The 27,910-nt window shown below is 53.7% G+C and overlaps 1 protein-coding gene across 7 annotated transcripts; it reads right to left on the minus strand.

The window, feature by feature from the left end:
* Positions 1–34: 34 nt before the first annotated feature.
* PDE1B (phosphodiesterase 1B) lies at positions 35–27,740 on the minus strand. Of its 7 annotated transcripts, none has more exons than XM_046638004.1 (15): positions 27,564–27,740; positions 11,698–11,811; positions 10,593–10,775; positions 10,332–10,398; positions 9,870–9,986; positions 7,498–7,638; positions 6,993–7,093; positions 6,760–6,885; positions 6,552–6,653; positions 5,395–5,515; positions 4,453–4,534; positions 4,009–4,117; positions 3,383–3,513; positions 2,770–2,889; positions 35–2,258 (listed from the first exon to the last, which is right to left on the minus strand). In XM_046638004.1, exons 1-14 carry the CDS (start codon positions 27,671–27,673, stop codon positions 2,786–2,788), a joined length of 1,608 nt encoding a protein of 535 aa, XP_046493960.1. In that variant the 5' UTR covers positions 27,674–27,740; the 3' UTR covers positions 35–2,258; positions 2,770–2,785. The 7 variants fall into 7 exon arrangements, 6 of the variants coding, with proteins under 6 accessions (XP_046493960.1, XP_046493976.1, XP_046493986.1 ...); XM_046638020.1 differs by lacking the exon at positions 27,564–27,740 and adding an exon at positions 16,120–16,264; XR_006885071.1 differs by lacking the exons at positions 35–2,258; positions 2,770–2,889 and having other exon boundaries at positions 3,387–3,513; positions 4,009–4,534.
* Between the last annotated feature and the right edge of the window lie 170 nt (positions 27,741–27,910).

A 27,910-nucleotide genomic window follows, 5' to 3' on the forward strand; every position in this document is an offset into this window, starting at 1 on the left:
GGAAGCTGGGCAGGAGCCTTGAGAAGGACGTTCTCCCCAAGCCTGCCCTTAATTGCTGCAGGAAGAGACGGGGGTCAGATATGTGGGAGGACTAACTTCCAGGGTACAAGAAGGAAGGATGGCCAGCGTTCGCTTTTCTTTTTGAGGAAAAGATACAACCACCTGGCAGGGCTGCCCTGAAGCTGCAAGACAGAGCTCTAAGCCCCATCCAGCTGTGACTGTGCTATGGGCGCCGTCTGCTGGACAAAGGGGAGAACTGCACCCTGGCACTTGGCCCGTGAAAGGGGTGTGGTGGTGTGTGGATGCTCCTTGCCTGCCCTCCCAGCCTCAGTGATTCCCCAGCTTCAGGATTGCTCCCTCCTCCAGCTGTGAGAAGACCACCCCCATTCCAACCCGTTAGCAAAGACGGATTGAGAACACAGTGGCTATTAAGGAAGAGGCCCTTGCTGGGAACTGGAAAGGTCACCTCCCTTTGTCCTAGACACCAAGGGCCCAGGGTAAAAGCCAGGAGCCGAGCATCGGTGAAGAAACTTCCTCAGACCCCCACAGCCAGGCCCCTCCTGCCCACTGCTTTTGACTTTTCCAGGCGGTGGAGGAGGAGGGGAGGCAGGAAGGCAAGATTCGCCCGCCTTACAGAAGAAGCAGTGCGATGGAGAGAGCAAAGAACCTCGCAAGTGTAAGATCTCACTTCTGCCATCCCTCCTGTGTGCCCTCGGGCAAGACCTCACCTCTCTGAGCCTCAGCTTGCCCCCCTATCTATGTAATAGGGAGAACACCGCACCGGGGTTTCATCGAGCTTAAGAGACAGCGTACATGGAGATGCTCGGTGGACTTCCATCCAGTGAACACCAAACACAGCCAGGCCTGGTCTCCCTTCTTTATTGATCTCTGGCTATAGCAGGGTTCGGGGAGACCAAGGGCAGGGGTGAGTCACATGCATCTCTGCCCCACTCACAGTGGGGCAGGAGGGACAAGTGTCGGGGGGCAGGCCTAAGAGGCCGTGGCTAGGGACTCCACACACACATGGCCCACTGTACAAATGCATGGTTGGTATTTACAAGAAAGGAGGAGGGCAGTCACCTGGACTCGGGCCTCCCCTGGGACAAGGTGGGGTGAGAGGAGCCTGAGGAGAGGAAGGGGCACGGGCCTGGCTGGGGACTTCAGAGGACACGACAGCAGCAGCCCAGAGCCCCTGCCCAACTGCCTTGCACCCACCACGCCCCACTTGTCCCAGGGGAGGGGCCTTTTGGTGCCTGCAGCTGGGCCAGTGCTGGGAGGGGAGGGGCCCTCTCTGTTGGCAATGCAGAATTACTGCATATACCTCACCCCCCCGACGCACCCTTGACCCAACCCAGCTAGTCTCCTGCCTGTGCTCGAAGATGCATCCTGAAGGTGCTTTGCTGGGGAGACCCCAAAGCACTTTACAGACATTGGTCGGATGGGAGCCTCCCAGCCCCAGGGGAGAGGAAGGAGGCCACGGGCTCAGAACTCAGCCGGGGCGGGGGGATAAGCCCCAGGGGCCTGGACCAGTCCCAAGTTCTTGAGGACCCCAGGAAAGGCCGCCTCTCAGCCCCTGGTCCCACTGGGTCCTCTCTTCCCCCAGTCGCTGTTTCAGAATGGGAGAGAGGGAAGACTGCAGGGACTTGGGCTGGGGATGGGGCTGAAGCAGTGCAGGTCTGGGGTAAAGATGTCCCCCCAACTCCCAGGCCCTAGAAAGGTACCATGCCCTGAAGGAGCCTACTCTCCTCCCCACACATAGGGCTCTGAAAACCCCCAGCTTTCTATCCTATTCCAGCCCCTCCCAGGGGAGGAAAAGGGGGACCCAGACCTGCCAGCTAAGATCTGGGGTGGGGGACTGAGGGAACCCCCAAAATGTATTGCTTAGAAACTTGGAGGCAAAAAGGATGGGGGAGGGCCCAGGGGCTGGCATCTCTGACCCTCCCCCCAGGCCCTGGGAAGCCTCCAGGAAGCTCGCCCCTCCCAGCCAGCCATCTGGCCATGGGGGGAGTCCAGGGGCAGGGGGATGGGCACAGTGACCACTGGGAGCCTGAAGTTCCCCAGTCTGCTGCCGGGAGATTACAGTGCACCCCAATGGGTGTCGGGTGGGGAGGGGCCCTTCCCCCAACCCCACAATCTCTGGCATGTGGCCTTCGGGTGGGTTGTCTGTTCGCAACCTCCATGCTCCCTTGGAGAAAATGGGGGAGCCAGTCCCGATGGATGGTGCTGATGACATCGAACACTCTGGACTCAGTGAGGACCTGGGGAAAGAGGGAAAAGTCTCGGTGCTCTGGTCTTTGCCTTTATCTCCAGCCTGACTGACTTTCTCCAAGTCCCAGCTGGATCCCAACTCAGTCCCAGATATAGTGCAAAAACTGCCCTGCAGAAGAGCACCCAGCCGAGGGTGTGAGCGGGGGCTGCGATCAAAGTCATGCCCCATGGACCTCACAGAGCCTGGTGACCCGGCTGGTTCCTTTTCCAGAAACCTCACAAAGGTGCTACACAGGCCCCACCCTGTTCTGAGGAGCAACCTCCTTGTCTCCTGCAGGGACTGAGTCAGGAGAGGTGGAAGGATCTCCCTGCTTCCCACTCACGCCCTGGCTCAGTTCTGTGTATTCACTTCGCCCATTTTCCTGCCCGGGAAGAGGGAGGGAGAACCTCGCATCCATTGATACCCAGAGATGACTCTGCAAGGAAGCCATATTGCATGCCCAGCTCTTCCTAACGCCTGCAGAACCTCAAGACCCTCCTGCCCCACCACCACAGGCTCACCTGGGCCAGCCCCAGGCTAGTCCAGGTTCCCATTCTGGTTGTGTTCATCTTCGGCAGGGGAGGACGGGGCCTCTTCCTCACAGGGGCACAGCTCGTCAATGGACATCTGGTTGGTGATGCCTGCAGAGGGCATGAAGGAAGTTGGGACCAGACCAAGAAGTATTTTTCCCCAGAATCCAAGGTGTATGTGGAGAAAAGTCAGGGATTCTCACGCATCCTCCTGCCTTCCAGATGAGCAACAGTCAACCCATGCCTGCCTGGGGGGAGCCGCTCCAGCCTTGCTAAAATCCACAACCCTCGACCCCCACACAAAAGAAGAGATTTCCCAGCCAGGTTACCCAGATCGACAGGGGCACCATTTACAGACCACAATGTGCATGGGGTCCCTTGGGTTGTGGAATATGGCTGTGCCTATCCTTTCTCCAGTCCCCATTCTAGAACAGTCCAGACCAATCAGCTATTCAGTCCTTCCTGTGCTGTAACTTTAGTCTGATCAACTCCATTCCCATCTCTAGGAGTCAAACGGTTGCTCCAGGGGCTTAAGGAAAAGGACCTGCTACTGCTCCATTAGCTGCCCTCCCCGCAAGGCCTCATCCCCCACAATGGCACCCACCACTTGCTGCCCGTTCCTTCCATTTCTGCTTGTTCTCCTGGATGTATTTGGTCCAGGTGGAGCGGAAGCTGACCACGTCAGGGTTGGGGTCTCCTACTTCCACATCCAGAGAAGGCTGCCGCCACTGGAAGCTAGAAGCAGGACCCCCCCCCCCGACTCCAGAGGTGAGACCCAGCCCACTCCAGAACCACCTTCCCAGCCCTCCGAGTGGAGGGGATGGAAGACCAAGAGGAGGTTTAGTGAGCCTCATCCTTCTCCTCTTTTCCCTCTGCTAGGGACCCCCCCCAAGTCCCTGTCCTTCTTCCCCCAATTTCAACCCCCCCACACACACACATATACCTTCCCTCCTACTAGAAGGAAAATAAAAACAAGATTAGCAGAAAGGCAATAAAGACAGAGCTAATGAAGAGAGAAAAACAGGGCAGAGGGGAACACCGGTGCAGGTCACTCCCTCTGGTCCCATCCTTCCACCCGGTGTGTGGCAGCAGAGGGGCTCCCAAGTCTGGAGTGGCCTGCTTCTCCACCACCCCACCATGGCTGGACCTCCTCCCTGCGGGTCGTCCTCCCTGTGAGTCCAACTTTCCTCCCCCAGAACCAGGAGCCCCAGCTACCCCAGCCACCCTCACCTGGGTTGGTTTTTAGACTTGGAGTCCTCATCTGCCTGGGGCTGAACACTCTTCTCAGCCACGTCCGTCAGCACAGAGAAGGTGGGCTCCACAATGAAGTCAATGAAGCCTGCGGTGAAGGTGTAACACAACAGGAGTGTCTCACCCAGGGGACTAGGCAGTGTGTATGGCTGGCATGGCTGTGACCCCTGGCTGTGTGCAAAACAGGGTAACCTGGGGCTGAAAGTCCCCAGTGGGGGCAGCCTTGGGGACAATGTCTTTGTAACCCCAGAAAACTCCCCAACAGCGCACCTCCCTGGCCTCCCGCCCGAGGACCCCATGCTCTTCCCAGCAGGTGTGCCTCTACAGGAGAACAGTTTTGAGGGGTGGTGACTTGGCACAGGCCTGGCCCAGGCCCAGGCAGCATCCTTGCCAACCCCCTCCTCCCTGCAGGAAAGGACTCACCAATCTGGGACTGTGCCACAAGAGTGGAAGTGCGATCGCACAGCGGGGAGAAGGGCAGGCCCAGCTCTGCCTCCTTGTCACCCTGGAGGACAAGACGGGGTAAGGGAAGGCTGGAGAGGACACCTCAGACTAGCAGATCCGGGTGCAGCCGGGGTGGCAGGGGTGCTTGTGGGAGAAGAGGAATTTCTTTTTTCTTTTTCTCTTTTTGGAGGAAGATTATCCCTGGGTTAACATCTGCTGCCAATCCTCCTCTTTTTGCTAAGGAAGACTGGCCCTGAGCTAAGGTCGGTGCGCATCTTCCTCCTTTTTTCCTTTTTTTTTTTTTGTGGTTTGTTTTTGGAAGATTAGCCCTGAGCTAACTGCTACCAATCCTCCTCCTTTTGCTGAGGAAGACCAGGCCTGAGCTAACATCCACACCCATCTTCCTCTACTTCACATGCGGGACACCTGCTATAGCATGGCTTGCCAAGCGGTGCCATGTCTGCACCCGGGATCCAAAGCGGCAAACCTCAGGCTGCTGAAGCAGAACATGCGCACTTAACCAGTGCACCACCGGGCCGGCCCCAAACTTCCTCTACTTTATACGTGGGATGCCTGCCACAGCATGGCTTGACAAGCGGTTCATAGGTCTGCACCCGGGATCCGAACCAGCAAACCCCAGGCCACTGAAGCGGAACATGCAAACTTAACCGCTGCGCCATGGGGCCGGCCCCAAGAAGAGGAATTTCAGTGCCTTCGACCTGGAAATGGGTGAGATGCAAATGGAATGCAACTGTTGGCAACTCTCGTTCAGCTTTTAGGATAATGACATGGTGTCCCATGGGCTCAGGTCAGGTCAGAAGCTGCAGTGGCTGAATGAAGATCTGGAGCGGGAGCAGGGAGCTTGGAGAACGAGGGGAAAGAAGCCCCCACAGGCAGGGCTGGGCAAAGAGGCTACGCTACCTGGCGGAAGAATTCCTCCATGAGGGCCTTGGTCCAGCGGCTGTGGACCGACCACTGCTTGGTTGGGTGGCTGATGTCAGCAGCGTGGAGCAGGAGGGACAGCGCCTTGGACTTGTCAATCCTGGTCAGGGCAGGCGGCAAGGGAAGAGAGACTGATCTTTCAGGAAAAGGAAACCTGGACCATTCCTAGCTTCCCATCACACGCCCCCCTCAGATCCTTGCAAGTAACTTCAACACCCTCAGAGGCCACACACACACACACACACACACACACACTTATTTATATATGGGAAGCAGCCCAGGCTTTTAGAATCACAGGACCTGGGTTCGAATCCCCACTATATCTATCACACACTAGCTGTGTGACGCAGAGCAAGTTACTTAAAATTCCCATTTCATGTTCCTCAATCCAAAGTGGGAATAATAACAGAATCTGCCACATGGAGTTGTTCTGAGAATTAAATGACATCCAACATGTAAGGATTTAGAAGAGTGTGTGGCACTGAGAGTTTGGTAGATGTTATCTATAATTATTATTATAGTAATTATTATTATTATTCCCCAACAATGACACGCCCTGGCACTGCACACTCCCCCACACAGACACGTACATTAACACGCACCTTCAGGACACACACAGAGTCCGCTCTCTCTTACACACATTTATATGCTCCCACCCACTTTTAAGCAACATTAGATGTAATTATGACATTTCTTCTGTGCTTTTTTTCTTTAACCTCACAGGACTCTCTCAATAGCCCTATTACAGCAGGAACTGGTGGCAAGCTGTTGTAAGGGGAGGCATGTCATTTTCACATTTCACAGGTAAGGAGACAGGTCCAGAAGGGCTGAATGATTTTCCCGACGTTCCAGAGCAAGCCTGTCCTGAAGCTGCAGTGAGAAGGCTCATCTCAGACTTGCAGCCCCAAGTGCTCTCCAGGAGACCAGCAGCGTGGGCTGGACATAACCCCAGGGCCGTGTACACACGTCTCTCTCTCTCACACACACACATACAAACAGATACACCCAGGTACCCGGAGCCAGGAGAGTTTCTACATCAGGTAGGGACTTGGCACACCAATTACCCATGTGTATGCCCCCCAATTCTCACACCCCTCACTCTGGCTGAGCCCCAGCCACACCCCACCAGATGCCACCTCTCCAACTGCTGCAAGGCCGTCTTCATGGACTTCACTTGCTGGAAATGGCAGGACATGTCTGTGGCCAGCACCATCTCGATGACCAGGGCCCGCAGCTCTCTGAATGGACAGAGCCAGAGAAGTGATCAGCCCCACAGCACTGTGAGGCAGAGGTCCGGGAAGGAGCAGAAGGCCGGGGGGAGGGCGACTCCTGGCTTCTGCTCACACGAACTCATCCTTGGTGAGGTTGATGAAGATGTTCATCTCGTCGTCCTGCATCATTCGGAAAACAGAGCTGATGTGGTGGTTCTCCAGCACGGAGCGGTCATTGTACAGGATGGCACATTCCGACCTGCAAAGTCAAAGGTCATGGTCTTCAGCCCCCTGTAAATGGGGACTCTGGCAACCTCCCCCACCTCCACGTGGCCCCTCCTGCCTCTGCCATGTCCCCACCCTCACTTGGTCTGGATGTGGAAGCTGTTGGTAGTGCCTGTGTGCTCGTAGTCGTGGATGGCTGCAGCAAAGATGATGGCCAAGATCTCGATCTCCGACAGGCAGTGCTGGGAGAAAGAGACAGGATGAGAGGGGGCTGACCTCCTACCGGTCACTGCCTGGAGACCTCCACACACAGGCTAGACCACTCAGCCCAGCCCCTCCATCTTCAAGGCCAGCTCTTAGGCTAACGCAGCCAGGTTTCTCAGCTCCTGGAATGGCCAAAGACCCTCCTCCTTCCCAACTTGCAACATCCCCACTGCATCCAGCACACATCCCCAGCATTGCCCATGAAGTTATGGTCCACCCGGGAATTCTCTAGAGTAAGTCCAATTTGACTCTTGGTCTTGGTCTAAAGACCTTGAGGATGCCAAAGGAGAGGAACCAAAAAGGGAAAGGGGAATAGAGTCTAGACTTCCCAGTGCAGCAGCCATGAGACCCTCATCACAGACGAGGGATTCAGGGCGCCTACCACCATCCCCGTGCGGAGCAGGAAGCAGTGGACAGTCTGGGTGACATCAGCCGCGTGGATCTGGTTGTGGTAAGGGTTCTTGTACTTCCCGTAGCCTGTCTCCAAGGCATCCAGGAAAGTCATCAAAAACACAGTGGGAATCTGCAGCAGGAGGGAGGAAATCGAGCTACATGGAGGATCTGCAGGAATGGAGGACGGAGATGAGCAACGCCATCTTTCCTTAGAGGCAGCGTGGCATCGGGGGAGAGGCCCAGCTCTGCAGTCAGGTGAACCTGGGCTCACATCCTGGCTCTACCACCTGCTGGCTGTGTGACCCTGGGCAAGTCACGTGCCTCCCTGTGCCTCAGATACTGAATTGCAGAATGAAGATAATGCCACCTATCTTGAATTTAATGAGGTAAGCACAAGGCACTTAGTAAGCGCTCTCTAAAGAGTAGCTATAATTATTATTATTATTTCCCTGGAGATTTTTAAGAAAAGGAAAGAAAGCTTCCCTCCTACCTTCCAGCCACCCCACCCCATCCCCAATCCAGTACCTCAGAAGCAGGGGAAAGAAGATGATGACCTGGAGAGGACCCTCCCAGCCAGATATGGCTTACCTTCTCCTCTGAGAAACCTTCCCCAGCCCCCTGCCATACACACACACACACACACACAAACACAAACAAGCACCAGGGGCCAGAGCTCTGTCCAGCTGAATCCTCTCTCTGTCTCTGCATATGCCCTAGGGGTGTGTCTGCCTCCTTCAAAGGCTCGAGGCTCCAAGAGGGCAGGGCTGGTGTCTGCACCCGTCCCTGGGTCTCCTGAGGCTGGGAGGAGAGGGAGGTTCAGGACTTGGGGAAGCTTCTGTACAGATGAGCAACAGTGACAAGACGTGGAAGATGCACCACTAGTCAGTCAGACCCTAACGTCCCCCACCCCCACCCCTGGAAAGCTGTGCCCCAAATTCAGGGAATTTTAAAGGACTGTTTCCATGACAACTGCCCTTGCTTTTGCGTTGCCATGGCGTCCCTGGAGGGAAGGGAAGGGAAGGGGAGGAACAGGGGAGGGGCTGGGTGCCTAGGAAGGGAATATGGAGCTTGAGAAGGGCGGGTCCAACTGGGGTCTCTACCATGAGAGAACGCTACAGCAGTAGCAGCCCCCTCTCTCCCTAACTGCCTTGGAGCACGGCGACTGGGGATAGGCCAAACCCAACCTGATGCACTCACTCTCGGGTCCCCCAATCCCAGTCCTTCCAGGTAAGGAAGCAGAGTTTAGGAGAAGCTGGTGTCTGGAGAACGTCTGAGAACCAGTTTGGAGAAACAAGAGCTGGGGAAAGTCTTAGGAAAAAGAGGACCCTGTTGTTCTCCATCCTTTAGAGGGCAGGATGGGAGGCAAGAAAAATGAAACTGCAGGACAGGCCTCAGGAAGGTACTGAAGAAACCTCCCAACTGAACAGCTCAGGAAAGTTCTAGAAACCCTCTTGGGAGTTGTTGTAAAAGGAGGAGTCAAGGGTCAAGGAAAGGCTCACCCACACAGCCAGTCTGCTGTAGTGAAGTGGAGGCAGAGGACGGCTCGATAACCTTCCAGAGCCCTCCGGGCAGGGCCCCTCCACCTAGACTCCCTTGACCCCCACACGGCCCCCTCAGAACACACACATTTCCCTCAGCTCTAACATCTCCTCCACCCGCCTAAGTGCTGACCACCAAATAGCCCCACCGCCACTCTTCAACCCTCTGCCCTCCGCTTCCTAGTGCGGGTTTTCCACTCGGAAGTGATTTTTTCCTGCCCCTATTCCCAAAAGACGCTCCCTCCCGGTGCAGGATCTGCAGAGGACTTTAATCCCACACTCGTCCAGGCCAGCCAAGCTGAAGAGCAAATGGAGCTCACACACCCTCCTCATCCAGCCCTCTCCAGCCTGACCAAGAGCTGGGGGAGGGGAGTGGCCAGTGGTATCCCCTCCATCCCTCCTCCCCCACCCCCAGGAAACAACTGGAGAGTCTCCAGGCCCACAGGGCACTGGCTGACAGCATCTGGACTCGAGGCCTCCAGTGTCAACAAGCAGGAGGCAGGACAGAGGAAACAGGGAGGTGAACTTCAAGCCAGCCCAGAGAGGACAAGTGAGGGGGAAAAGCAAAGGGAGAGAGCAGGATCCTAGGCTAGACGGTGGTGGACCTAGAATCTTTCTCTAGAAAGCAGTGAATGAAGTCAGAGGCGAGACTGCAGCCAGTGAAAGAAAGGTTAGCCTGGGGGTGGGCATGGGAGACTCCCTGAACGGGAGAGTGCGAGGGAGCCAGCGGCATCTACCTGTGGGGAACTGTGGGGAATCGTTCAGAATGGGATGCATGGGAATGGAGAATCCCACCCAGAGGCAGGGGGAGGATGCACCCAACCTTAAAGCGGCTGATGAGGTTATGCCGAGTCAGCAACTCAAAAACAATGGTCCTCAGGGCGTGGTCATCTGCTGCCCGGTTCAAGGAAAAGACATCGAAGCACCAGAGGTCCAGGTTCTGTGGAGAAACAACGGACTAGGCAGGGAGACTCCCAAGGGGAGCTGCCCAGCAGCAGTAAGGGTTGCAGTTAGACTTCAGGGAGGACTTCCCAATGATTATAGGGACTTGGGAAGCAGGGAAACACAGAAGTGGTGAAGGGGGCCTCTTTCATCCCAGGTACCTCTCAATATGGGAGAGACTAGAAGTCAAGAGTTTGCCTCTGGAGTGGGCAAAAGTCCTTTTGAGGAACATGGAGACGACAATTAAAAGGGAAGGCAAAAATCACCCCATAAAGAGTCTGAAAGTCCCAATGACTATCCCATCCCCCAGGCTTCTCTTCTTTCTCGAAAACGCAGGGATCACCTTGAGACAGTTGAGGACTGCAGCGGAGTAGGTGGGCCCCACAGAGGTGTAGGTTCTCCGGAACATCCTGAGGGTGAATGATGAAAAGAAGTCAGGTGTGAAGGTCTAGGGGGTGGGGTCTGATGGGGCGGGGCTGTGGGGATGGGCTGTGGGCAGGCGAGGCCGTATGGCTGGTGGCATGGTGTGGGCCCGGAAGACCAGGGAGGCCGGGAAAGAGGACACAACCAGAGGCAGAGGGGGCTGAGCGTGGGCGAGCCTCACCGCTCCACGAAGATGCCAGCCTGCACAGCGTGCACGATGCTCCGGAACTTGGGCTTCTCCTCTGCTCGGCGGCCTTTGGCCCGGGCCTGCTGGGTGAAGGTGGAGGCCAGCCAGTCCCGCACCTCCGAAGGCACAGCGTCCGACCGCAGCTCCTGCAGCTCGTCCTCTGTGTCCAGGATTTGCCTGCGGCCCCAGAAGAGGAGTCACAGAGGAAAGACAGCAGGTGCTTCCACAGCCTACAGACCTGGGCCCAGCCACACGCCACGCTTCAGTGACTCTCACGCCAGCTCTCTCCCTACTCTGACCCTCCTTTCCTTTCTCTCTCTGTGTCTTTTTATTTCTGTTTCTCTATCTGATGTCTCCAATAATGAACAGCTCACTGTGTGAGGTAGTGAGCATCCCAATTCTGGAAGTGTTCAAGCAGACGATGGAAAGGATACCACCTGTCACGGATGCTACAGGCCAGCAGCACTGTCCAGCAGAAATAAAATGCAGCCCACATGTAAACAATTTCACATTTTCTAGTAGCCACATTAAAAAGGTAAAAAGAAGAAACAGGTAAAATTCATTTTAATGATAAATTTTCTTTAACCTAATACACCCAAAATATTATCATTCAATGTGGAATCAATATAAAATATATGAATGGATATTTTACATTCTTTTTTCTAAGTCTTTGAAATCCAGTGTGCATTTTACACATACACACATGTCTCAAGTCACACTTGCCACGTTCCAAGCGCTCAATAGCCACCGTGACCAGTGGCCCCCACACCGGGCAGGAGGAATTCCACCCGGGGAAGAAGGTTGGGACCAGATGAGCTTGAAGGTCCCTCCGGCTCTGAGACAGTCCTCTCTCCCTGATATCTGTGTTTGTCTCTCTCTCTGCAACTCTCTGCCTGTTCCTCCGCCTCTTTATCTCCACTGATATTTCTACCCAAAGCTCTTTCTCTCCGCCCCTCCCGCTCTTCCCGCTCTGGCCCCGTCGCAGGTCTCATCGCCAGCTTTCTGTCTGACTCCCCGACTGTCCCTGGATCACTGTGTCGGTGGGGCCTCTCTCTCCTCTGTGTGTGGGTCTCTCCCCGTGGCCCAGCATCACCCTCACCGCGTCTCGTCTATATAGACAGCCTCCAGCAGAGACGCTGTGTACTCCAGGTTTTTCTTCAGCTCCTCAATGTTCACCTCCCCGTTCTCCAACTGCTTCACCATGTAGCGCAGCCTGTGGGGGAGGGAAGGACAGATATCCTGCTCGGGCGCCACCACCTTGTCATGAGAACAGGAGGCCCTCCAACGGGGCGCATTTACAGAAACAGCCTCAGTCTTCCACTAATCGTTAGCCTTTCTAACAGTTAGAATAACAGCAGCTAACGCTTTCCATCCCAGGCTGTTGCCCCTGCCTGTATTAAGTTAGCTACCCCTCAAGTCTCATCCCAGGCTTTTCCTGACTCCCCCGCCCCCACCCACCTCGGACCTCTCAACATCCCCCTGGAGTCAGCGTGTCCTGAAAACCATCCTTTAGACTGCTCAGGCCCAGCAGAATTAGGCAGGTGCAAGCCCCTGGGGTGATGTTCTGGGGATGAGCAGATTCATAGTTTGAATAGCCAAGAGCTGAAACTGCTTATTTCCGCCATGAGAGAGGGCTTTGGGGTCACAGCAGTCAAAAGAGCCCCCAAGATTCTTTTATTATGTCTCTTGGCTATGGCAGGGGGGTGGGGGGATCCATGTCCACAGCCCCTCTGCCCTGGCAGAGATGGCAAAGACACAGAACAAAGACCAATCTGAAGGCTTTCGCCTGGCCCCACTCCATCCAGGCAGAGCTAATGGATTATGATTCCAGAATCCATCAACCAGGACAAAGCTGTGTTAACCCGTGCCTCCCTGGGGCAGGTGCCGCACCAGAGAGAACCTCTGGCAAAGGGTGACTGAACCCCTCCTCTACCTCGCCGGCGGCAGCTGCTCCCAGAGCCCAAATGGGGGGGGGGGGGTTCACCCCTAGATGCTTTGCCTGAAGGGACAATCCCTCATATTTTGCACTCATGAATTCTGGGGGGCGGTGATTAACTGCGAGGCTTCTTAGAAGTCTGGCGAGGGCAGCCCAGGCAGTCAACGCAAACAAAGCCCTCTGCCTTTAGCTGGTGATTTTAAACAAAGCGATTAACATTCCCCTTGGCTCCTTCCCCCAGCCCAACCCCACCCCACCCCACCCGAAACCCAGATGCAGGTGAAATGGTGGCCATCACAATTCCCCACTAAGAGGGGTTTCAGAAACCCAAGGTCACCCTATGAGTCAGTTAACAGAAGAAAATGAGTCAGGGACCAGAGGCTGAAATTAGCATCAATTCCCAGAGATGCCGGGGGAGGGAGAACAATGGCATTCCTGAACAGAAGCAGCTCCAGAATCCCGGGGTCTCAGCAGCTTTGGAATAGGGGTGCCCAAAATAGCCAGCCCCAGGAAGCATCACAGGCCAATTCTCACCGCAGGCACCAGCAGCCCTGGCCGAAGACATGTCTGAATGGGAATGAGGCAGAAGGGAAAGGGGTGAAACGGGCAGGGAGAGAAGCTGGAGACTGACGCTGCAGCCTCTCAGTGGGCTATCTTCAAACCCCACTTCCAAGTGGAAACGGCGGGTTGTTTAACAAGAAAGAGTCCCATCTCAGGAAAACTCAACCCAGCTTGGGCTTCATTAGGGAGAAGGAATCGAGCTAGACAAAAGAAAAGATTTTCCAGCCAATGAGCTAGAAAGGGGTACGGTACTGAGTCAGCATCTCCCAGGGTGCCGACCCAGAGACTGCAGAACAAAGAGGGACGCTTTACCTTTGGGGACCAGGCAGAGCAGGGCTTCCCTCTCTGGTCAGTCCTTATGGTCAGGTGGACACACAACCCAGGAAAATAGAGGGGCCTCTGATCCCATCTCTCCCCTAGATTCCCATCCCAGCCCTAATCTTCTGCTTGGTCAGCCCTCTTTAAAACCCAAACTCTGCCTGTAGGGGTCAATGCCCACCGTCAAAGTTCTTCCAGTTTCTTTCTCAAGCCACTTCTTGAAACACACATCCCAGCACAGGCTCCCAAAGTGAACAGCCAAGCCCACGGGTGCTCATTTGCATGTATTCGCATAATCGCTAACAATGCTGCCAGCTCTACATTTTAAAAAGCGCCTTCTTCCACATTATCTCATTTTATCTTCACAATGGGCCTAGAGAGAGGGACGGAGGCGGGAAGGAATTGCTGTCCCTATTTTCAAGGCAGAAACCAAGGCACGTCTGGGAGGCAGGGATCCTGGATTCAAGCGGATCATTTCCTGGCTCTGAGCCCTTGTGCAAGTCACTAATTCTTAATCAGTATCTATCAAGATGTGGCCTGTGGACCACCAACATCAGAATCACCTGGGATACTTGTGAAAAATGGAGATTCTAGGCCCCATTGCACACCTATTGAACCAGCACTTCTGAGGGTAGAGTCCAGGGAGATGCACGTTTAACAAACATCCCAGATGATTCTCATGCTCACTACAGTTTGAGAACCTTTATTTTAGAGCCTCGATTCCTTCATCTGTAAAATAGTGCGGATGATGATAATCCACCTGTGAAGGGCTGTTATACGAGGATTAAATAAAATAATATATACAAAAGGCCTGGCACACACAAATGTGGTGGTCTCTAAAATTGTGAATTTACTGACCAGCGTCAGTTGGTCCTACCCAGCTCACACCTCACTCCCTTCAAATCCAACAAGCGCCTGCCTTCTCTATCCCAAGTCGGAGTGGAGAAGAGTGAGTCTAGTTTGGACAGAGCCTGGTAATTAGGAAGTCCTCTAACAGAGGAAGTGGGAGAATGATAATGGCCATGACCTCCCCTTTAGGATTACAAACCTCATTTGAGCCTCACAATCACCCTGTGAGGTAGGTTAAGTGATTTGTCCAAGGTCACACAACTTGTCGATCTCAGTCAGGTCAGCAAGCCTACAACTCACACTACAGGAGCCTAATTGTGCCCCCAAAGGCCAAGGTGTTGGGGCAGAAGGAGCTCAATCATATAATGAGCTTGGAGAGAGGCTGGAACCCATTCCATCACAGTGTCTTCAGTGTGGCATCCATCCTTCATGAAGTGTTGGTGTCTGTCGGCCCACAGTAGACTGTGAGAGTCTGGATGGCACTGACAGTGACTTGCTGATCCTGGCCACTGTGCTCAGAGCACACAGTCAATAGTCAGGAAACGTTCATCAAATAAATACAAGGGAAAGGGGGCAGATTACTCAGATGGGGGGCTATCTGCCAGAGCCCACAACTGAGATCTCTGGGCCAGGGTTGCTCTCTAATGGAGAGCCTGGGGAAATAAGTGAGGTCGTAGGCTAGCTTTTGACGCACCCCTCCCTCCAAGTTCCTCCTGCCTCTACCTCTACGTCTTGTATAGCTCCATGTTGACACGCAGCATGATCCAGACACCAGAAGGAGCGGGGAGGAAGGAAGGAAAAATTGAAGAATAAATTTGACAAATGGGGAGTCCAAGAAGTGGACCCAGACTTAGGCAGCTGGAAGGATCCAGGTGCTAAACTTCACCCTCCTGAAGTTAAATAACGCTCCAGCACTGCACTCTCTGGCCTGGCAGGAGCCTGTCTGACTCCAAAATTCTTCAGAGTTAGGATCTCCCCAGACCCACCCAAAGTCCTCACCTTACCATTCATCTGCAGGAACTCCCCCACCCACAGCGTCTTAATCCAGCCCCTTCAGCTCAGTCTTCAAGAGAATCTGGCATGGGAATGGTCCCTTTCCCTGCAGAACAGGATGGCTCACCCCTGTCTAGTCCTCATCCAGGCCTAAGGAAGACTGGAAACTTCCCGAACCATCCTTCCACCTCCACGCCAGCCCTGACTCACCACCAGCACTTCTTCCTCCTTTATCTTCAGCCCCTGCACCACCATAAGAGCCTGAGATCCTGACCCCTGGAAGGCCCCGGTCTCTGCCTGCTCTCGGCAGCCAGCCAGAAGAGAAGGCTCCAGGCGGTGGAATCCCAACACCCCAGAAGAGCTCAGCTTCTCCAGCCGCCACCAGTTCATTTCTTTGGATCGCCACATGACTGATGAGCGGGCTGCCACTACTTCCAGCACCCCCACGCCCATAACGGTCACTGAGGACACAACAGCCTCAAGCCAAGCAGCTGGGAGTTGGGAGAAGAATTCTATCTCCCCCTGGGGTTCTTAAGCCCAGAGAAGATTTCAGAGGAATGTGAGGTCCTAAGGATGCTGGGGGTCAGGAAGGAAAGAAAGGGGGAAACACTGCTAAGCCTCCTTTCATAGTCAAGAGGAAGCAATAAAAAGGAAAAGGAGATGGGTGTGGGAGGGGAATAAGGTGAGGGGCAAGACAGATGAGGTGAAAGGTGGAGAAGCTGACTCGCACGCCTGCGCACACACAACGTATGGGGAACATATGGGAATTGCCAAGTCTTGATCCCGCCCCATCCAAACTACAACGGGTGACCGACAGCAACCTGTGCTCCTCCTCCCCCTCCCTTCCTCGTCCCTGGTGCCTACCTGAGGATGGGGCCCTGGAGGTGGCTCCTCTGCACAGGAACAGGGTTTGCCATGAGAGTCTGAGTTTGCGACTTTAGAGCATCAAAATGCTGGCCCCGGGGTCCCGGGGCCCCTGACGGGAATGACTCCCTCTTGGGCCCCTGACTTCCTGCTCCAGGTCTCAGCAGAACTGAGCGATTGACCAGAGAGAACTTTGGGGAGGGGAACGGGAGGGGCCTGGCTCGAGGAAGGAGTGATGAGGCAGAGACCCAGCCCACAGCAACTGGGTGAGAGGCCTCGGGAAAAGTTTCACATCTGAACCAGTCTGAAAACAAGAGTCTGTTCTCAGAAGAATCCCAGAAAGGACAGAAATAGCACAGGCCAGCCCCTTGCTCTGAGGAGGTGGGGCTCCTCTGTGAGGAGAAGGGGTTAGCAGGAGGCTGAAGGATGCAGGGCCAGGGAACCATCCTGAATCTGTCCTGGAGAGGAAGTCTGCAGTCGGGGTGACAGGAGGAAGGGGCCCTGCAAGATTCCCCGAGGGGCTAAGGCAGATTCAGCTCCCTGCTAAGGTCTTTTTCAGGGGCGATTCTTCAAAATGAACTTAAACTCACCTGAAAGAATGGAAACAAGAGCCGAAGAGAATGAAAAACGGCAGAGGAGGGGCTTGCTAAAGCTGCGGATCAGGGCATCCTTGCCCAGAGACCCTCTCAACAGGGAGGGGAGCCCCTCTTCCCCCAAGCAGTGAATGAGCCTCAGGAGGACTTGCTCATGAAACCAAGAGGGCGGGCAAGTTACTTTAACACTCCCAGCTCCGTTTTCTCATGTGTAAAACGCGAGTTAGGGGATAACAGTGAATGAACTGGAGAGGGATCAATCCAGCCCACAGGGAGAACAGAGGTGACAAGATGGCCCAAGAAGGGCCTGGGGACCAGCCCCCCTCTTCCGCCTCCAGGCTTAGCTCTCACTCTGGTCCGGGAGGAAAGATCCGGCCTCTGCGGCGCAAAGTGGACGTGCGCACACAGCCCGCTCCGGATTGGCTATGAGATGACGTCACCCAGCCAAGTGCACTGGGCCCACGATTGGTCAGCTGAGGGGCTGGGCGGGGCTAAGGAGGAGGGAGATGCCAAACGCACGCAGTGAAGAGAGTTCCGCGCGGCTACACTCTCCTTAAATCTGGGGTCTAGAGCTGGGGGTAATGTGGACATAAGGACTGGGGACTAGTGGAGTGTATATGACAGGAGAAAGGGAAAAATGGAGAAACAGGCCAAGAGCTAGGATTTTATGACGGGAAGTCCCCCGCCACCCACCACTTTCCCCCAGAAGCAGGGAGACATTAAAGTACCTTGTCACTGTGCCAAAGTCTTGAAGGATTATAAGCAAAGTTTGGAAACCTGCTGTTTCTCAGCTCCACTGAGGACTGGGACAAGCGGAAGTGGGCTTCAACAGCAACGAGAGGAATGGCGGTTAAATATCTACGAGTTGTTTTCTGGTGAATCGGTAGCCACGAAACACAGAGCTGCAGACTTTGGAAGAAAGGAAAGCCGCCTCTCTGTGCCCCACAACAAACGCACACGCACACATGCTGGTTAGTGCTTTTAGCGAGAAAGAACCAAACCCAGCGTCAGAGACCCAGAACTGCCACCCAGGTGAGGGACAAGTCACCTGACCTGTTCCGTGGACATGCTTGCTTGGAGGGATGGGGTGGGGGTGGGAGAGGGGGCAGGTGGTGGCCAGCTGCACACAGGCTGGAACACCAACAAACACCAAGCTAGGCCAGCTTCCCTCCCTCACCTGACTCCAGGCCCTCCCTCCAGGCCCTGCCACCCTAGCCAAGGAGGCACTAACCTCAACCCTCCTACTGAATGGCAGAGATTCCTCAGACTAGAAAAGCTTTGGAGAGGACATCTTGTCCATCCCTCTGCTCTCTTGCCCCATAGAACCAAAGCTGGTTAGACAAATGACTGCTCACCTTGACACCCCAAATGCTGCATCCCTCATCCCAGCCTATTATTATTATTAACTGTTCCTAATAAGGAAGGACATTGGTCAACCACCCTCTCTTCCTGGGGAAAAAAAGTCACACGTATTCACTCACCCACACATATACATACACCCCCCCACTCTACCTCTGTCCAGGCTAGGGGAACTGTCCCCTTGGTGGGAGACGGGGCATTGATGTGATGACCCCAGCAGAGTCCAGCATGGATTCTCCTTTAGCCCTTAAATTGAGCTTAAAAACAGAAAGGAGCACAACCCTAATGCCTCCCTCCCCGGCCTATCCCCAGCTTTCCCCACCTGCACTGAAGAATAGGAGTTGGGCTAGGGGATAAAAGGACGGGAGACTCTGCCTCTGCTCAAAGAAGAGGATTGGGGCGGGGAGTTTGGGGGGCTTGGGGAAGGGATTAACTGGCTGATCTCAAGGCTCCAAAATCTCAGAAATTGAAAGAACCAAGGAAATCATCTAAATCCAATTGAAGGAGGACTTGAATTAAAATCAGGAGATTTTTACCTAGACTTTATCACTAGGTGTGACCTTGGGCAAGATGCTCTGAGCTTCAGTTTCCCTGTCTGTAAAATGGGTAAATAATATGTGCTTCACAGAATCCTTACAAGGATCAAATGCGATCACGAGAGCACCCTGGGAACTATAATGTGATGCGTGAATGCAAAAGATTATTTAGCCCAACCCTTTACTTGCTTAGTTCAGCAAATGTTCATTAAGAGTCCCCCATGAACAGAGTTCCCTGTACCCACTCCTGTCCCAGGACCCCTAATGTGGACAAGCCCTGGTCTCCCCCCACCACCACTCCAGATGTCTGGGGCTTCTCCCTGGCTCCTTATTCCACAGGGGCCAGGGAGGCAGCAGAGGCAGAAGCTGGGGACCATGCAGAGCATACAGCCCCAGAAACCAAGAACAACCCAGTCTCCACCTGCCCCAAGCACTGTCCCTCCCTCACTCCCGGGCTTCCCATGGCTATACAAGCAGCCCCAGTTCTGGCAGCCGGTTGGGCAGAGTGGCGGGGGTGGCTGCAGGGACAAAAATAAACCCCCTGGTGGCAGCACTGGGGTGTCATCCTGGGAGGCGGCAGGCCTCAGGTTGACATGGCAGCGGTAGAGAGAGATCTCTGGGCACTGGACAGAGGAGCTGGGTGGAAGGAGAGTGGGGGGTGAATGGGGCAGGGCCTGGGGAAGACTGGCGGGTGGTGGGAGAAGGAGAGATACCAAGAGAGTGTAGGGAGATAAGGGAGAGGGGCAGGGAGGGGAGGAAGGGAGATTGGAAAGGCACTGAAGAAGAGGGTCTGGGAAACACTGAAGAAAGGAGAAGGAGTCGGCTGGCACCTGCATCTGAAGGCAGCTCCCTCTCCACCTCTGGACCCGAAGCCCCTCTAACAGGTGCTCCTAGCAACAGCCCAGCCCAGCGCAGCTCAGAGGAGGAAGGGGGTGATCTCAACAGCTTGAGCCTTAGCCCAGACTAATCAGAACCCGGATGTCCCAGCTCCAGCCCAGCACACAAATGTGTCACCTCTCCCTCAGGCTCCAGCCCTTGAGAGAGGGAGGAATTGGGATGGGTGGGCAAAGTCGGAGGAAGCCTATCAGAGGGGAGGTTCCCAGAACCCAGTCCCGAAGAACTCCTCCTCTGGCTCACTTCTTCACCCCTGTTCCCCTCCCTGCTCTATTTAGTTCTGCTCATTAACCACCTCCACGTGGACCACCACATCAGCCCCCCAAACCACATCCCAGCAGATGTTCCCAGCAGATGCCCTGCTTCCAGGCGGCCTAACAGATGTTGTAGGGGTTGGAAAGTGAGTTGGAAGCTTGGCAAGGGACTGACAGCAGGTGTGATGGGAGACACACTAGACTGTGGATCAGCAGGATTTGAGCTTGGTCCCAGCCCTGTCCCCCACTTACAAACTATCCGCGGACATCAGTTTCCTCCTCTGTAACACTTTATGGTTCTGCGATTTGGTGCCTGGGTTGGAGGCACCAGGGAAGTAGGCTGCCTGGGTCTCGATTCCCCAGTTCAAGTTCATCCTTTCTGACTGGCTCACTGCTTCCCCCAACTCAGCTCGAACCTGATGCTTAAAGGAGGAGGGTGGCTTTCTTCTTTATCCTAGGAAAGTCACATTCTAACCTCCATGAACTTTCCAGGAAGTCCTCCTGCATATCTATCTTCAAGCCATCTTGCTGCAATCAAAACAACAGCAAATTTTCTTGGTGTTTCAAAGAAGAACAGAAAGGAAGAGAACAGGCAGGACAAGGAAGTCTTTGGGGTGAGTCTGGTGCAATTTGATTTATTATATTTCTTTCAGATTGTAATTTCTAAAGCTACTGCTTGGTGGAGAGACGATCAGGGCTCAGGGAGTTTAGCAACACTGTTGGCACGTGTGCTCTCTCAGCCCGGGCCCCAAGAAGTTTCCAAACAAGGTGGGCATAGAGGAGAGAACTAGGAGGATGGTGCCAAGTTAGATATGCAAGAACTGATCAGCAGGGGAGCAGGGAATCCAAGGGCTGGGAATGAAAGGAGAAGCCTCCCTAGGCCCAGGTCCTGCCTGCCAGAGAATCACTAAGCCCCCTGGAAGCCAAGCTCCCTTCCCAACCTAAATGGTGCCAACACCAGCTGGCAGCCCAATCATCCCACTGCAGCCACCATAATTATTTGCAAATCTGACTTCTCATTGCAGCTGCAGAATCAAGAGACCTGCAAACCTGGCTGTATCCAACAGCAGCACCTGAAGCACCCCCTTCCTAGCTCTTCTCTCAGCCCCGTGCCCCCACACCTCTCCCTGGATATGCCCTGGCCCTTTTCCCACCAAGCCTGCTTCTCCACCAAAACCCCATCACAGCTCCTTTGGTGGACTTCTGCCAGGTCAGGGATGCTGAAGGAGAGTCCTAACCTGGTGTGTTCTCCCCAGACAGGGATGAGCTCCACAGAGGCAGCAGGAGCACAGGGGAGAGGAGCAGCGGCAGGACTGCAGACATTAGGGATGGAGAGGCGAGAGCACTGGCTCCTGCCTGCATTAGGGACCTCCCTGCACTAATGGAGAACAACTGGGTTTTCTCCTTTTCCCTTCTCAGCAGCCCTGTTCCCCCTCAGTTCCCATCTTTGCCCCCCTCAATATTCCCAGGATTCTCTCCCAGTTCTCTCGCACCATGAAGTCTTCCCCCCTTAGGGGACAATCTCATTATCTAACAACTTCCAGTCTCCCAGTTGTCTCACCTGCACCCCACTTGCTGCCCTGGTTTTGTCCCTCTTTCTCTGCTGCTGTCCTGAAGAGAGTTGGAAAATAGCTACTTGACTTCCATACCTGAGAAAATCAGCCCCCGGAGATCCAAAGGCAATTACTTGGCTTCCTCCCTAGAGGAGCTGGGAGGATGAGGTCACCGAGCAGGCAAAAGAAAGGGCTTGCAGAATAGAGTTGAGGCTGGACTCCTAAGGCAGCCCCAAACTCGCCCTGCACCATCACCACAGCAACACGGGGTGGGGGAGCCTGAGAGGGAGAGCAGCAGGGAGGAGCGGGGAGGGGGGGTGCGGGAGGAGGAAGCCCTGAAGGGTTTCTGGCTCCGCCAAGGTCACAGAGGAGGAGTGAGAGCATAAGTCCAAGGAAATAGGGAGAGAGCAAGGAAGCGGGACAAGAGAGAAGAGCGAAATGGAGCTTAGCAGAGAGACAGAAGCCAGAGACAGACGGGAAGGGACAGGGAAAAGGATGCAGGAAGAATCAAAGAAGAGGAAAGCAGAGGGAGCAGAGAAGTTGGAAACAGATCCTCAATGATTTCTTTAAAGACTCAAAAGAGAGGGAAAGATCTGTTTCACGGTTCCTTGCCCCTCCACCCCGGCCTGATGGGAGTGGCCAAAAAAGGGGGGGAAGCTGGGAGACACCCACACGCTTCACTGACTTCAGGAACTCCCTGGGCAGGGCACAGGTGGGAAAGGGTCTAGAGCCGTCCAGGCTTCTCTCCTACTGAGTCCCTCCCCTGGCCTTCCAGTCCCATAGCATCCCCAGCCCACTTCACCCTCCTCCTGGCAAAGGTGATAAATGCAACTCAAATGAGAGTTCTCTTCTCTCAGTCTTTTCCAACCAGGCTTCTGGGCTCCTGGGCAAGCAGAGTGATATTTGGATCCTAAGGGACTTTAGAGATCCTCTAAAATAGGATGTGGCATCCCTGGACATGTCACCCCCAGGCCAAGAGACTTAGCATAAATGCCAGAGGGGAATTCCTCCAATGCTCAAAGAATTCACCTATGGCTGTCCCGGGGCTCCCCACACCCACCATGTCTCAGAGCTGCAATTGCTCTAGCCACTTCTAGTTTGGTCACTGAGAAATCAGATGATAAGGAGTAAGTCCCTCTCTTTTCTTTTGATCTCGGTGGCCCACACCCCTTGTAGGACAGCCCTCCTCCAGCCCCACCCAGCCTTCTATTCTCTAAGCTCAGACACCTGCCTCACCCCCTCCAGACAACCATTTATCAACAAGACTTCCAAATCATGTCCCAGACACCAGGACTCCCCTATTCAGTAATGCATATTCCTGCCTCTTGAATCTTTATCTTTCTCCCCATCGGAGCCAGTGGGCGCCCATTCATTCCCATCCCCCTGCCTCTACGTGCAGCAAGCTCTCCAATGCTGAAAGAGCTCCTGACTTTATCATTTAAAAACCACTTTCAGATGGATGATATCAAACGAAGAACTGAGATTCAAAGAGACTACGTGGCTTCAAGATCTCACAGCTAGTGATTGGCAGAATGGGAACATAACTCAAACTCATTCTCCCAACATTCCCGAAGCTCTTCCACTAGCAACACCTGCCTCCCTGACTCCCCCAGCCACCTAACTCTGACGGGAGGTTGGTGGAGTTCTTCCTTTGGTCTGAATTTGATTTCCCTTATCCCTGCACCTCCTGTTCACCTTACTGCAGGAATTTTCCACCCTCTACCATCTGGATGCCTCGCTCAAGACAAAACTGATGGAGAAAATAGAGAGACGGAAGACATCTGATAAGAGAGGGGGTATAAAGCCCAGGGAGGGGAGATTCCCTTTGCTGTAGTTGGAAATAAAGGAGGAAGGGCTGATCCGGGGAAGAAGGCACTAACAATCATCCCTGCCAAGGCCTGGGAGGAACGATGCTCCTTTTCCTCCAGAGGTCCAGGGAGCCACAGTTTATCCTGCCGTCTTCACAGCAGCTCCACAGCCATATGCAGAGAAAGGAGGACGGCAGCACAGTTTTCAAAACTGGTAAGAGCCACAGATGAGCACTCCACAGGGCTTATACAAAATGAGAACAAAGGTGGGATAAGTCAGTGAGGCACCGGTCCAGGCCGTCACCTTCCTCCTCCTGCCCAGGATCATCAAAAGATTTGAGTGTGTCACAAACACATATACAAGATCACACATACATGATATCCCATAACCTACACACACTCACATACACACACATCATCTCGTTCATGCATAGGACAATTTCAGGTGTTCAGGTAAGTACATACCTTCCCACCATATTTATTATCACACATGCCATTTATAAACATAAAAACAAAGAGACATCATCATGGAGCTCTGACCCCACAAACTGTCCCCAGCACACACGTCAACCTTTCCCCAGCCACACATGGATAAATGGCAGGCATTCAGAATTTCATCCCGATACATCTCATTCACACATCTGAATAACAGTGTTTCTGCATCCTCTCTGTAACTCCTTCAGTTCCAGGCTCTGCCCTGGGGTCTCCAAACCCCATACTTTTTAAACATCACCCTCTCACAAAACATCTCCCTTTCTTCCGTCCCCATTTCCTAATCCCCGCTCTGCATGCAGGAACACACGCACCACAGACTCAGACACAGGACTGGGCTCCGTGACATATACACGTGCATTCATGACTTCATTCGTTCATTCTTTCATTTAACAGCATTTATTGAGTTCCAGGTACCACACTAGACTCTGATAAAACAAAGATAGATAGGGAAAAATAATCCCCAGTTGAGTCCTTGCTCCAGCTCAGCTGTAATGACCTTGAACCACAGCCTAGGACATCGAGCCTAGACCTGGGGAGTTCTGAGTGTGTACTATGTGGAGAAAGAGGAGAAAGAGACTCTGTCTATACTACCCCAAAGGAAGAGGGAAGTTCTGTCTGTAAAATTCCATGAGAAACTGGAGCAGAGAGAAGAGAGTGATGCTTGTACTATCCTGGGAGGGAGAGAGAATTCATATCTCTGCTTTTCCTGTGTGTTTAACCCCCTAAAGGAAAAGATTAGGCAGAAGCCAGAGGGGTAGAATTTTACCAATTGGGTGGGTGTAGCAAAATGAGGAACAGCGTGCCTCCTCCACTCTCCACTCCATTGATGGAGTTGAACCAGATCACAAGCCCCATAGGAGCAGGGACTGTGTCCATTTTGTCCACCACTACATCCCCAGCACCCAGCACTTCACCTGGCCCACAGGAGGCACTCAATTAATAGTTGTCGAATGAATGAATGAGCTAAGGATGGCAAACCAATCTCTGCTCATAGTTTTTCCTGATTCACAAAAGACAGAGAAAACCCCTTCTACTTCTACTGACCCACCTTCACACTCCTCAGGGCCCTCTGGTCTCAGAGAAGCATGGGCAGCAAGTCAAATCATTCATCTTAGGGTCAGAGATGCTGAAAATCATCCTGGTCAATGCAACGTCTCAGACTGCCTCTCCCAGCCTCGCTCATGCCTCAGCTTATAAATCTGCTTAGCTAGGAGAATTTTCCTGCTAGGTAGAGGTGAAATCCCACCGTTTGAGACTCTCCAGCTCATTTGCTCCAGATTCTGAATTCATCCTTGGCAGAGTCCTAGTGTGGAAAACAGAATTCCTGGATGCCCTTCCCAAGAAGAAATTGCCCTGCACAATTATATTAGTGTGGGCTTTTTAACCAGATGCAAAAACACCAGGCCTGGGCTCCCTGAAGAGAGTCTAAGTGTCCTAGATTAGAAATTAAAAGGGGCGGGGGGCGATAGGATATGTTGAGTAGGGGAATCATGCCTTTATAGACTTATAAATATATGGGTTTATTACTGTATATCTATATAGTCCATCTGCCTTCATTTCTCTTCAGTACCCAGTCTGAGATAATCATGCCCATCCCCTTTCCAGGCTAAACAACCCCTTTGCACTCGGGCCCATTTAGGGACAGGTGGTGACTAGGGGTGGGGAGGTGGGGACTGTTCTACTTCCATTTAAAAGGGGGAATGCTTTCTTTACTCACCTCGTCAGAAACCACTCAACCCTGAGAGTTGGGGAATTTCTGCCTTACCCAGCAAAAACCCTAAATCCTTCTACTTCCCTTCATCTGATCGGCAAGACTTCCCCCATATTCAAACAGGGCCAAATCCAGTAAGCCACCAACTTGGGATCTCCCTTGATATCAAGATCTTCCTCTGCTTTGAGAAAGTGAGATTGGGAATCTATTCCTGGGGATTATGAACGAGGAGATGGTAGTTTTCTAGGTAAGTTAGTACAAGGTCCAGATTGCTGAAGTGAGCGAAGACCAGAATAATCTATCAGTGAGGTTAGTGATCCTTGTCCTCCGTGATCTCCTATAAGGACATCGCAGCTAGCCACCCTGTAGGGGCAGCTGCCTCTACTCCCTTCTTTCCCCAGGTTTCAACACCTCTTTTTGGGGATCCTTGTCTCTCACCACTGAACACTTCTCACACTACAGGAAGAAACAGCAATTTGCTTCGGGAAAGACTTGGTGTGGGAGATAGTGAAACAGGTAAAACCTGCTCTTTTTCAGGCCCGTTACCTGGAATGGATGCAAGGGGAGTATGTTATGAGCCACTAGTGCTATGGGGAAGCCATCCTGGGACACCTTGAATTCTCCCATTTATAGACCCCAAGGTCCCTTCTTTGCCTTTCCACGACTTCCTTACCTGCCTCTCTTCCCAGGTTAGTTAACATTAACAGAACATCGTTTTCTATCAAGAATCACCCAGTGCTCCTCCCAACAAAAATCAATTCAATCTGGTTTTCCATTCCTTCATCCCAGAACTCATTCCAAGGCTGCGCTTCATAGAGCCCGGCAAATTGCATTGGCTAGAGGCAGCAGAGGAAGGGAACTGAGAAGCACATTTGGACGTCAAGCCTTGTTGCCCACTATGCCTCAGTTCTCCCTAAGGCCTCTCTAAGCAGCTAGTGTGTATAGCAGACCCACCTGCCCAATATGAAGGCGTCATCATATCGCCACAGGTAAGGCATTTAAAGAACAACACAATCATGTGCATCTATCCATCTCCTACCCCCATCTCTCCCTCTGCCAAAACCCAGAAATGGAAAGCTCCAGTGCTCACTAATAAGGATACCAGGGAGGAACTGGGATTAGGGGCTACGTGTACTGTATTTCCTCACTAAACATCTACAGCCTCTTTCCTAGGGTCATGAGGAGATATCAGGGAGAGCAGCACCTTCCCTTGTTCTCTGATTAAGAATCAACAGACTACGGAGTTCACCCAATGGCAGCTGACTGGGAGATAAACATGGTGCTTGGCTTGTCTTTGACCCAATCCTCTCCTTCTCTGAGGAGCAGGAAGAAAAGTTCCTTTCCCCCCATGGGACTGGAGTATCGGACATGTGAGTCTTTCCTTTCCTTATTTATTCCTCCCCACATGCCCTCATCCCACAACAATAAGAAAAGATGCCTAAATGTGCTTGGACATCCTTGGGAGACCCTATAGCAACAAAAAGGTTTGACAGTTACCTTACCCCTGTCAATCAATCTTTCTTCACCACCACCCCAGCTCCCAGGTAGGGGCTCTACCCACTCCTCCTCCAGATCCCAGGTGGGGGCTCCACCCCTTCTCCAGCTCCCAGGTGAGTCCCCCATCATTAATAGGCAGAGTGGGTTTCCAGGCCCCTAGAGGGATGAGCAGCTCAGGTATGGGGCGCCCCCACCCCCACCCCATGTAGGATGCAGGAGGCAGAAACCACCCATCCCAACAGAGATACAGATGACCCACAGGTTGGCACAAGTATCCCCGTGCACTAAATCTCCAGCTGTGTGCAATCACTCTACACACATCTCTGTGACCTGTGAACACTCATGCACACACATGAGATGTGTTTCACATCTGCACAACCCAGCACACGGATATGTGTGAGTCAGCCTGGCACCTCCTGAATGCTGCCCGTCTGCAGCCCTGCCACACCGCACATAGTGTGCCACCTCCCCGCGCTGCGTGTCACCCAGTGGTCCACAGGCACAGACACATCGTTAGCTTTGCAACTCCTATACCGGGTCCAACCAGCCGGCTTGCTCTGCACATGCCTTGCACATGTGGCCTGGCCACGCGTGTCAGGGCAGCTTATTTCCTCGCACCTGCTAACATATGTGACCAAGAGAATCCACCAGCCCGGCTCCAACCACCCCCCCCCCCCCACCCTTTCCAGGCTCCCTAAGATCCCTTCCCCCTACTCCCCGAGCCGGACTGGGCCGGGGACTCACAGAGAGCGAAGCTTAATCCACATCTTCTTGCTGGGGGCTGACTTCAGCTCCAGGGGTGACGGGCAATCCGACTCCAGCATCTCTGGAGGGCTGCGGGGGGACAGCTCCATGCTCAGCCTCTGTCTATGGAGCAGAGGGAGGAAATAGCACCGCGGCTCAGCCTCAGCCTCTAGCCGGGAGACCTTCCCCCGCTCATCCCAGCCCCTTCCCACCTGCGGCTGGCGTGGACCAGCCAGGCCGGTTTCTCTAGGCTCGGCCCAAGCTGGCAGAGCCGCAGTTCCTGCGGCTCCTCCTCTCCCGCTGCCCAGCCGAGCTCTGGGCTCCCAGTCCAAGCTCTCCGCGCCGCC

This window comes from Equus quagga, chromosome 1 (assembly GCF_021613505.1).
Source record: "Equus quagga isolate Etosha38 chromosome 1, UCLA_HA_Equagga_1.0, whole genome shotgun sequence".
Lineage (NCBI taxonomy): Eukaryota > Metazoa > Chordata > Mammalia > Perissodactyla > Equidae > Equus > Equus quagga.

Coding starts and splice junctions, on each gene's coding strand:
- PDE1B (XM_046637991.1), bottom strand. CDS start 27,673: ATGGAGCTGTCCCCCCGCAGCCCTCCAGAGATGCTGGAGTCGGATTGC. Junction 10,399..10,592: donor GCTGGCATCTTCGTGGAGCG/GTGAGGCTCGCC, acceptor ATTCACCCTCAG/GATGTTCCGGAGAACCTACA. Junction 6,886..6,992: donor AGCTTCCACATCCAGACCAA/GTGAGGGTGGGG, acceptor TTGACTTTGCAG/GTCGGAATGTGCCATCCTGT.